The 12,181-nt window shown below is 41.5% G+C and overlaps 1 protein-coding gene across 1 annotated transcript in view; it reads right to left on the reverse strand.

Annotated features, from left to right (window-relative positions):
• Positions 1–682: 682 nt before the first annotated feature.
• Positions 683–12,181, reverse strand: part of LOC119422543 (teneurin-3) — a 212,469-nt gene continuing 200,970 nt past the window's right edge. The window contains exon 4 of the mRNA XM_037689919.1: positions 683–860. Coding sequence (XP_037545847.1) covers positions 683–860 — 178 coding nt within the window. The remainder of the gene's footprint in view (positions 861–12,181) is intronic.

The following is a 12,181-nucleotide window of genomic DNA, read 5'->3' on the forward strand; positions in this document are numbered from 1 at the left end:
TCTAAATTGGTCCCTAGGTGAGAGCGAGTGAGTGAATGGTTGTTTGTCTCGTTTGTCTCTATGTGTCCCTGTGATGGACTGGAGACCTGTCCATGGTGTACCCCACTCCTCGCACAGTGATTGTTGGACATGGGCACTGGCGACCCCCGTGACCCAAAATGGAAGAAGCGGGTAAAAGATAATGGATGGATGGTTGTTCATTTATTCTGACTTAGATAAATAAGTTACTCATACTTGAAAAAATTAAGTTAACAATTTGCAGACATTTCTGAGTAAAATCAAAGGAAAATAAATAGGTTAGAATAACAAAAAGGAGCAATATTTATTAAATTAAAATTAAGTTGGTTCAACTTAATAAAGATTGTAGAGGAGACAGAAAATCATGTTTTTGTACTAAAGTAATTGAGTTTGCCTAACTAGAAAAGTCTTTTGGCATTTACTCAATTTATGGCTAAATTGAATCAACTTAAACCACAAGTTTTAAGATCGCAAATGCAAGTCCTATGCAAATTGTTACATCTTTTTTTAAAGTTGAGCCAGCACATTATTTTTAGGGTCAGAGTCAGAAAGTCAAAAGTCAGAGAGGTTTTATTGTCATTTCAGCTACGTACATGTACATATTGAAATGAAACGGTGTACCCCAAGAGTGTGGGAAGTAACAATATAATGGTTATAATTTTTCTTACCGCCATGAGCAATACTTGGACGACTTCTTGAACTTAAAGGCAGACCGGGACAGGGTGTTCCTGGGCAGTGGTCTGGTGGGGGGTGAGTACATTGAGCCTGTCGCCATGGTGTAGCCTGGAGTGGCTGTAGAAAAAAGTGGGGTGGTGCCGGTACCCGTTTTAAAAAGGAAGTGCCTGGAGGGCAAGAGAAGAAAGAACAAGAGAAATAAGTCACACTAAGGCACATGATTATTTACCAATAAACAGTTTAGTCACGCAACTTTGGTGGGGGAATATCAGGGTTCAGGGTTCAAACCCTGGTGCCAACCTCCGAGCAACCTTGGTTACATTATGAGCGTGACACAAAATGAGGCCATGCCGGCTCGAACATCACCCAGATTAACAAGGTGCACGTTAGATTTTGGGAAACCAGGACATTCTGATGACAAAAGGGCTACTGGAACAAGACACACATGGACAAAGGCAGATAACCTAACATTATTGGAATGTTACTATGCAAGCAAACCTAGAGAGAGGGCATATTATGGGAAGGATGTGAGAACTATGGAAACTTTGAAACCCGTCATCCAAATTGACCAAGAAACTTCAAGCCCAGTGTTCCAACTTTAGTGCAAGAAATTCGCTATCACTCCTAGAGATTGAGGAGGTACAACAGATATATTGTGGCAAAGTGGGAGCCAGAACAAATGGTCAGTGGGGATATACCATCCTCTCCATCATTAGAGAATGGGTACTAAGCCCCATTGAAAAGCCCCGAGAAACTGAATTCAAGGGAAGCTGACCTGAGAATGACGACTGTAACCAAGTTAGGTACCTATAACCTGCACTTCTTGCCAAGTGGCAAAGTAATGGTAAATGGTAAATGGACTGCATTTATATACCACCTTTTTATCTTATCCAGATACTCAAAGCACTTTACACTACAATCTGTGCCCTCATTTACCCATTCATACAGCACTCTACCTGAACTCTACAAAGCTAATTGAACAAATCATTCTAAAGTCACTAATCAGTGCTTTAGATCACATTCATACACCAATGGGACACACATCGGAGGCAATGAGGAGTTCAGTGTCTTGCCTAGGGACACTTCGGCATGTGACTGCTGGTGGATTCAAACCCCCAACTCTTGCATTGGAGGACGACTGCTCTAACCACTCAGCCACAGCCGCTCCCAAAAGTACCTTCTGAAGGCCTGCTAGAGCATTGGTTCCTAACCCTGGTCTTCGAGGAACACTATCCTGCGTGTTTTAGTAGTGTCACTGCTTTGACACACCTGATTTGAACGAAAAGGTGAAATGAAAAGGTTAACAGGCTTCTGCAGAACATGAGAAAGTAACTAACTCACTGAATCAGGTGTGCTGGAGCAAGGAAACAACTAAAACATGCAGGATAGTGATCCTCGAGGACCAAGGTTGGGAACCACTGTGCTAGAGGATGTGAATGCAGCATTGCTAAGTATCTCTACTAACACCATTACAGAGACAAATAAGCTGGTATACACAACAGCCACAGTGATCTTTGACTTGCTTGGTTATATGAACAAATCAAACAACAAGGAGCATTGCCCACCATGGAGAAGAAGACTGGAGGTTAAGAGCAAGGGAACACGAAGAGAAATCAACCAACTGTCAGAACAAGGAACTTTTCAACCTTTTGCCACATTTCAGGCTTCAAACATAAAGATATAAAATGTTAATTTTTTGTGAAGAATCAACAACAAGTGGGACACAATCGTGAAGTGGAATGAAATTTATTGGATGTGTCAAACTTTTTTAACAAATAAAAAACTGAAAAGTGGGGCGTGCAATATTATTGGGCCCCCTTGCATTAATACTTTGTAGCTCCGCCTTTTGCTACAGTTCCAGCTGCAAGTCTCTTGGGGTTTGTCTCCATCAGTTTTGTACATGGAGAGACTGAAGTTCTGCCCATTCTTCCTGCAAAACAGCTGGAGCTCAGTGAGGTTGGATGGAGAGTGTTTGTGAACAGCAGTCTTCAGCTCTTTCCACAGATTCTCGATTGGATTCAGGTCTGGACTTTGACTTGGTCATTCCAACACCTGGATACGTTTATTTGAGAACCATTCCATTGTAGATTTGCTTTATGTTTTGGATCATCGTCTTGTTGGAAGATAAATCTCCGTCCCAGTCTCAGGTCTCTTGCAGACTCAAACAGGTTTTCTTCCAGAATGGTCCTGTATTTGGCCCCATCCATCTTCCCAACAATTCCGACCATCCTCCCTGTCCCTGCTGACGAAAAGCAGGACCAAACCATGATGCTGCCACCACCATGTTTGACAGTGGGGATGGTGTGTTCAGGGTGATGAGATGTGTTGTTTTTATGCCAAACATATCGTTTTGTGTTGTGGCCAAACAGTTTGATTTTGGTTTCATGTGACCAGAGCACCTTCTTCCACATGTTTGGTGTCTCCCAGGTGCTTGTGGCAAACTTTAAACAACACTTTTTATGGATATCTTTGAGAAATGTCTTTCTTCTTGCCACTCTTCCATAAGGGCCAGATTGGTGCAGTGTACGACTGATTGTTGTCCTATGGACAGACTCTCCCACCTCAGCTGTAGATCTCTGCAGTTCATCCAGAGTGATCATGGGCCTCTTGGCTGCATCTCTGATCAGTCTTCTCCTTGTTCCAGATGAAAGTTTAGAGGGACGGCCGGGTCTTGGTAGATTTGCAGTGGTCTGATACTCTTTCCATTTCAATATGATTGCTTGCACAGTGCTCCTTGGGATGTCTAAAGCTTGGGAAATCTTTTTGTATCCAAATCTGGCTTTAAACTTCTCCACAACAGTATCTCGGACCTGCCTGGTGTGTTCCTTGGTCTTCATGATGCTCTTTGCGCTTTGAACAGAATCCTGAGACTATCACAGAGCAGGTGCATTTATACGGAGACTTGATTACACACAGGTGGATTCTATTTATCATCATCAGTCATTTGGGACAACATTGGATCATTCATAGATCCTCACTGAACTTCTGGACTGAGTTTGCTGCACTGAAAGTAAAGGGGACCAATAATACTGCACGCCCCACTTTTCAGTTTTTTATTTGTTAAAAACAGTTTGACACATCCAATAAATTTCATTCCACTTCACGATTGTTTCCCACTTGTTGTTGATTATTCACAAAAAATTAAAATTTTATTGCTTCATGTTTGAAGCCTGAAATGTGGCAAAAGGTTGAAAAGTTCAAGGGGGCCGAATACTTTCGCAAGGCACTGTATGTCACTTTATCTGTGCTGCTTATTATCCATGCTGAGGATTTCTTGCCTTTAAGCTGCTTTATTTATACCTATCTGCTCACAACAGAACAGACTTGTGTTCAGGCTGTTGTTTAATACACCATATTATATTACATTATTATTGTTTAGCATATATTTTAGCACCTTGTATACCGTTTCTTATTTTATACTTTATATTTTTGTTATTTTGGGGTGTAACTGGGACCTTGAGTACACAATGTTGTTTCACCCCATGTACCACATGTGATGCAAATGACAATAAAGAACATTGAGCCTAAATCCACCCAGGGCTGAGCAATACTGGGGAAGCATATAGGCGAAGGATGCATCACATAATAATGATGCCCATGGCTACAAGGTCTAAGATCTCAAAATAGAAATCTCCCAGAACAAAAACAAGTGCTCATTACAGTGACAGACATCCAAGACAGCCTCAGGAATGAAGAATTGGACTGCACCTGGGCCTAACATGATCCACACCAACTGGCTAAAGAAACTACTCTCCATGAACGCCTAGCAACACAGATGAACCAGCTGCTAATGGAAGGGTCCCACCCAGAGTGGTTGAATCAAGGCCAGCCAGACAGTCCTGATAATGAAAGACCCCCAGAAAGTGGCAATCCCTTCCAACTACTGGCCAATCACTTGCTTATGTACAAAATTGAAGTTCCTATCAGGCATCATAGCAGATAAGATGAATAGGTACACGGGTCAATTATTGAGCAAGGCACAGACGGGAATTGACACTAACACCAGGGGAGCCAAGCACCAATTGCTAGTTGACAGAACCGTAGACCAAACTATTAGACTAGACACACGTATCTGTGCACTGCCTGGATTGACTACAGGAAAGCCTATGACTCAATACCACACAAATGAAAACTGGAGTTCTTGAAACTATACAACTTGAACATGACATGAAGGGAATGTGGAAAACAACTCTAGAGGCCAGTTCAAAGCTAATTGCATAAGTCAGCATTACATATGGCATTTACCAAGGAGATGCACTGTTCCCACTCCTGCTCTACATAGGCCTGGACCCCCTCAGCCCGATCATTGCAAAGAGTGGCTATGGATACATGTTCCAATGTGAAACAATCATCAGTCACCTCCTCTACATGGATGGCATAAAGCTGATTTCAAAAAATGAGTGAGGCATCGACTCACTGATCCACCTTGCCAAAACATACAGCAAAGGCAATGGAATGTCATTTTGACTAGATAATTGCAGTCGAGTGGTATACAAGATAGAAAAGATTATCACAACTGAAAGGGTTGCACTACCTGAAGGCAACATTGCTGATGTCCAGGACAACTGCAAATACCTTGGAATGCCACAAACAAATGGCTATCATGATGAGGCTGCAAAAAATGTCAGCCACAACTAAGTACCTACAGAGAAAATAAGGCAAGTCCTGAAGAACCAGCTGAACAGCAAGAAAAAAAGTTTGAGCCATCAGCATGTATGCAGTGCCACTCATTAGGTATCCAGCTAGTATAATAGTGTGACCAAAGGAGGAAATAGTAGCCAGTGACATTAAGACTCAAAAGCGCTACACAGTGCATGGATAGTTTCACCCAAGTCCCTCACCTTCGGTACACACTAAAAGGAAGGAGGGAGGCAGAGGACTACTGAGCATCTGAAACACTGTACAGGATGAAACAACTATGATCCTGGAGTATAACAGGAGGGAAGCCCCTGACGATGAGCTGATGAGTGTCACAGGTAGCAGCAGAATCCGAAGGAGGAAGAGAAGAAACAAGAGGAGCCACCATGGAAATATGAGCCACTGCACGGCATGTATTAGCAGCAGATTGCAAAAGTGGCTGATATCAACAAATCCTACTGGTGACTAGAGAGGGCTGGGCTGAAGGGCAGCGTGGAGGCAGTGAACATGACAGCACAAGAACAGACCCTCAGAGCAAGAGCAATAGAGGCTGGGGTCTACCATACCAGACAAGCCAGGCAGAATCGGACACCCAGACTCATCAGTGAACCCAAGAGCAGCTAGTGGGCCCACAAGGACTTCCGAGCAGGGACACGTGCCACTGTAGGTCTGGTGCTCCTCCGGAGCACACTAGGACTTTTTTCATCTCTCTATTCGACCGCTCAATTGGACCACCGGTCCCACGCTGGCCACCTGAAGGTTTTGGTGCTCAAGTGCTGCACAGAACCAGACTCCCAGACTCATCGTGAACCAGAGAGCTGCTAGCTGGCACACAAGAACTTCAGAGCAAGGGATGTGTCCCACCGCCACTATCCCGAGCCAGAGAGATGACCAGAACCAGCATGGTAAGTCTGCCACAACAGAACCAAGTTGGAGCGGAACTGAGCTGCTGCTCTTCTGTCGAGCTGGTGAGTAAAATTTAGTAGCTACATATAAGTATATTGGTAAATTAGTAGGTGTAAGAACTTACAACATTGCAAGAGTGTGGGAAGAGTTTCTAAAGCCTTGAATTATATCCATCCATCCATCCATTTTCTTTACCCGTTTATTCCATTTTGGGTCACGGGGGTCGCTGGTGCCCATGTCCAACAATCACTGTGCGAGGGGCGGGGTACACCCTGGACGGGTCGCAAGTCCATCACAGGGACACATAGAGACAAACGAGACAAACCGTTCACTCTCTCACTCACACCTACGGACAATTTAGAGTTACCAATCAGCCTAACATGCATGTTTTTGGTCTGTGGGAGGAAACCGGAATACCTGGAGAAAACCCACGCATGCACAGAGAGAACATGCAAACTCCACCCAGAAAGGCCCCTGGACCGGGATTTGAACCAGGGACCTGCTCGCTGAGAGGCAGCAGCTCTACCAGTTGCGCCACCGTGCTGCCGCCTTGAATTATATATAAATACTAAAATAAATTTAATGTCGCTACTTCGTAGATTTTCACTGATTGCAGGGGTGTCTGTAACTTAACACCTGCAATAAACGAAGGACTACTGTACTATGTATGCATTTGTGAGTGTTGCTTTATTTATTATAAAAAATGCCTCTTGCTATGGCGCCTTGCTTTATAGACAAATGTAAATGTGTGCAAGCTTGTGTTTGTGTGGGGTTTAGTAAGATAAAGCCCACATTGGTATAGAACAGACTGTGTCACTGTTGTAAATGGTTGACTTCACATTTGTGTTTCTATTTTTCATAGACAATAAAAATGAGAAATATTTGTATTATATATAATATTTGACGTGGACACAGTGTATAAAACTTTATATGTGGTTAAATAAAAATTCTGTTAAATGTTTTCTGTAAAGATTTAGTTATAAGAAAAACTTCATAGGATTATCCTATTAAATATGTGCTAATAACCTCAAAAAGATGAAAGAATTTGAGGCCTAATCTCGCACTGACTCAGTTTTTAATTTGACTAAACCGATGTTCTCCTTTTCATGTCCTCACCCTGTCAGAACTAACTCAGCAAGGGACAATGTATGATCCAAAGGTTAAATTTATATGAGTTTCAACATAAAAGCTTAGCATGTTTAATTACAGACAGGAATATATTACCCAGCTGGGGAAAAAATTGCTGGCACATATATGTCTGCCTGTAGCAATTACCGAGGTCACAATGTCTAATTAATGACAGGACCCTGGATAACAAGCATTTTACAATTAGAGAGCTCTCCAACAAGGCTGTGTGATTAACAATTAGAACCTATTATGACACGAGTTCCTCAGTTGCTTGCCAAGAAGCAAGATGTGAAGGCAGAGACAAAAAGAGATGGTAGAAAAAGACGACAGGGTTTAGAAGGAAGTGAAGGATGACCAAAGAAGATTAGAAAAAATGCACACGTAAAGAAAGGCATAAACCCTGAATGTGTTATTAGTTTTGTTCTTTTTCAAATATATGACAGTTACTGCAGGGAAGGGAATCTTTAGGCCTGTCATGATTTATTTATGATTCAGAGGGCTGTCAAACAATTATAAATCTATTATTATTACTCGATGCATCCATGATCACACTTCAAACACAATCCTCATAAAATAATCTCTCTGACCTACAAGAAACTGAAATCTTTACGCCTTACTGTAGTATTTTTATTCAACCAAGATTTTGTGAACTAAATTAACAAAATCAGATAAACATGCTGAGGACAGAGACATAAGATTCTGTGGTGATGGGTGTCCCACATCACATGTTAGAGCTACCTGACCCCAGTGTTTCCACCTCTTTAGTTTTGGTCGTGTTGTCGAGTGTGGGACTGACTGAGTATCTTCAACGTGTGTTAATATCCATTACAGTAGTCCCTCGCTACTTTGTGGTTCTCTTATCGCGGACTCGCTCTATCGAGGTTTTTCAAAAATAATATTAGACATGACACACAATTGGCTGATTGATAGATGAGCTGCAAGATAGGCATGGCATTTTTATTTTATATAAATTATTGTAAATTATTTAGCACCTGCTGCTCCTTTGTGCAGCCCATAGCTGCAGAAAAACATCCTTCTGCACCTCTGTGCAGACCATACTGCAGGATCAACTTCCTCCTGCAGCTGAACAGCTGATCAGTTGATCTGCATGCAGAGCGGAGAAGTGGGCGTGGCCAACAGCGCTTGCAGGTGGCTGAGAGCAGCGGAGGCACAGAGAGGGAAAGCATGACATGCTGTGCTCTTTCAGAGCATTTAGAGTCTAGAAACATTGTTTAGAATATTGCAAGAGTCTGGGAAGGGTTTAAAACGCTTTAATATCTACATTACTAAAATAGACTACTACTTACTACTTGTACTACTATTCCTACTTCGCAGTTTTTCACTTATCGCGGGGCTTCAGAGTACGGATACCCGGCGATAAACAAAGGACTACTGTATGTTCTGTCATTCTAGAGACTCTCCAGTGAATACTGTTTACCAGCTAGTCCCCAACAGTTACAGCCAAGATGCTACTAAAAATGCTGACGTAGTAAAACAATATACGTACAGATGACACTATTAACTAAAATCAACTGCATGTTCCCAGTCCTCTAGTAGCTCCTCCCAACTAAAACGGCTTGTTGCAATCTTCCCCTGACCTGTGTGCAACAATCCTTCTTCTTCAGCTTCCACCGTTTTCTTCGGCTCTTTCTTCACGTTTGTTTCTCTTCTTTGTTTCTCATCTCACTTCACAGACTATCATCCTATATTGTACTGTCCTGCTTCACTCTCCCCTGGCACCACCACACAGTCTCTAATCTCTTTTAGGTGGTATCTACTGCAAAGGAAACAATCCACCTGTGTGCACCTGCCTCCGCGCCATGACCCTGCTTTTGTTGCATTTCTCAAAACAACAAAATGAAAACTTCATGGAGGGGAGTGAAATCTCAATGACTTGTCATGTTCACCTCATGTGCAGTCTTCCTGTCACTTACACTTCAGCTGCCATACCAGAAAGGCATGCAGCTGGTCAAGATGCTCTCAATAAAAGGTGGTAAAGATGAACAGCAAATTCTCTCATGCCCCAATCTGATGAGGACGTTCATCCTCTGCTGGCTAGTCTTCATCAGCCAAAGTCCACAACAACTGTTTGGCTTTTATGACATAAGGATAGAGATTACTATCTCTTCAATGACACACTGTTCTCCTCAGCTGTGTAAAATATTGCATTATCATTGATGATAATGACTGTAGTGTCAATATCAAATTTAAAATGTCTGAAGGAAAATACCTCAAGCAGTTTGAGCTTACAGCAAGTCATTCCACAGAATTAAAATGGCCGGCCGGTTAAAAGACGCACAAAAAAGTCCAGATGGATCAATGCCAGCGACCAACCTGAAGCTTAACAGCTGCTGCGTCAGCGGACGCCCGCGGCCGACAACCATTAATAACTATAATATTATAATAAGGTGCTCTACGATCGCCCGCCCCGCTGCCCTCAGTTCCAATCCACCCGACCCACGGTGGTGGATTAAATAAAATAAAACTAAGAACAGCGGGGCGGGTGGACACCACCAGATGTTTTGTTGTTCTTTTTTTGTTGTAAATAATAAATGACCGTGACCCAAAATGGAAGAAGCGAGTAAAAGATAATGGATGGATGGAATAATAAACTATGTTTTTTTGCAATTTATTATTATTTTTTGCGAATATGATATAGCGTCTTGAGTTCCTAAGACGTCGTCGACTAGTTGACGTCGACTTTTATCATGTTAAAGTCGACTTAAAAAAAGACGTAGTCGTTGAACTCCTACCAGGAGGTCACAGTTACTGAAAGCCAAGAACTCAGGGCTGGACATCCAGCAGCTATTAAGTTTGTTTTATGGTTTAAAATCTAGTTTTATATTAATATGGACCCAGCGGGGGCTGATTTGGCCCCCGGGCTGCTAGTTGAACAGCCCTGTGATAAGAATTGTTTTGGCTACATAAACATAGTTTTATAAACTGATCATTATTCTCAGTATTGCCTAAGTAGATTTTATAAAACTTCAATTTATCTAACAGCATGTTGCAACCAATAAAGTTTTATCTATCACACTGTATTCAGTGTGTTTATGGTAACGGTTTGACGTTCTGTTTGTAGTCTTGTACCATGACAGTATCGCAAATCCATATTTTGGCTCTTCCGTTTGTGCATCAATGATCTTTTGGTTTTAATTTCAAATTTTACGTACACAGATCACACAATTGGGGGAGCGGTGGTGCAGAGGTTAGAGAAGGTGGGCCTGTGATCGGAAGATCGCCGGTTCACGCCCCGGTACTGACAACATCAAAATTGTGGGTGGGGTAGGTGAAGCACCCACACCTGCCCCCACTCTCAATCACCCCACCCTGGGCCCATGAGCAAGGCCCTTAACCCCCATCTGCTCCTAAACAGGTCTCTCTTGAAAATGAGTCCTGGTGGCTCAATGAGACTACCTGGATAAATAAAGGGTAAATGAAAAATAAAAAAATAATCCACAAAGGAAATATGCAGAACAATGATCTGCTAAACTATTAGTCAGTGTTTGGGTTTACCTAAATCTTTATGTCTCCATGTATTTTACAAGGATGTACATCAAATTATATAGATACAAAAATAAAGTGTAATACATGGCTAGAATTCTGGGTCAAACTTTAGATTAAATAAATCATGATGACAAACAAGATTATTAATAAACGTAAATATTAATTATCTAGTTGTACATTTTAAACCAGTCAGATCACTGTGTGTTCAAGTGACTCTTGTCAGAAATCACAGCAGTACAATCATTTTAATATACCGTACTCACGAAATTGAATTGCCCTTTTGGAGATAAATGAAATTGTCTTAATTTGGATTTAAACTGAGATTTGTTATTACAGTCACGTCCTCAGATGTCCAGCTTGGTTTTAAAATGTTTCATAGCATGGCAGCACCTCCACCTGATCATATTCATACATCTTTGTAGAAAACCAGTGATGAGATCATCCGGGTCAGATGACTGAGCAGAGTGTAGAACTACAAAAAGAATAAAAAATAAAATACTTTGGTCAATTTGCAACTTTGTTTCGAACAATAGAAGAATAAGACACTTCCTGATGGTTGGTTTTAGTAGCCAACATTGTTGTCACTTACAAATGAATTTTAATTTTTCATTCAAGCTTTATTTCTACAGGTTAGTGTCATCGAGCCACGAGGACTCATTTACAAGAGACACCTGATCCAACCCTTTGATTGGGTCAAAAGTGAGCCTTTTCTAGATCTTTGCAATAAATTAATTTCATTATTCAGTATTCAAGGTATTCCTCAATTAACTTGTTTTTGAACATCATACATCCTGATGCATGCTCAATATAAAACATCCTTATTTTATTTTTTCCTTTCTTACTTTTTGAATAAAACCCTTTTTGTATCACTACGCTTCTAATGCACAAAATGGGTCAAACATGACCCACATTCATTTTCCAGGTACCTTCATGTATGATTGAGTGTTTCTATGATATACTTTTTAAATAAATTAATTTGATCATTTACTTTTCCCAATATGCAGTAAATATCTTGTTTTTGTTTAGCACAAAACATCATTTTTGTTTTTCCTTTCTTAAGTTATGAACAAGCACAGCTTTTGTAATTCTAAATCAAGTTTACACGCATGGGTCAGAAACGACACGCATGCATTTACTACAGCATTTGGTGGGACCAGATCCTTCACCAGTGTCCCTCTGTCTGAGAAGCTCCTCAACAACAACCTGAACATTGTTGGGATTCTTCACCAGAACAAGCCTGACATACCACCATCATGAAGCCGTCATGAAGCCGTCATGAAGCCATCATGAAGCATCATGAAGCCGTCAT

Source organism: Nematolebias whitei, chromosome 16 (assembly GCF_014905685.2).
Source record: "Nematolebias whitei isolate Nwh7 chromosome 16, NemWhi1, whole genome shotgun sequence".
NCBI lineage: Eukaryota > Metazoa > Chordata > Actinopteri > Cyprinodontiformes > Rivulidae > Nematolebias > Nematolebias whitei.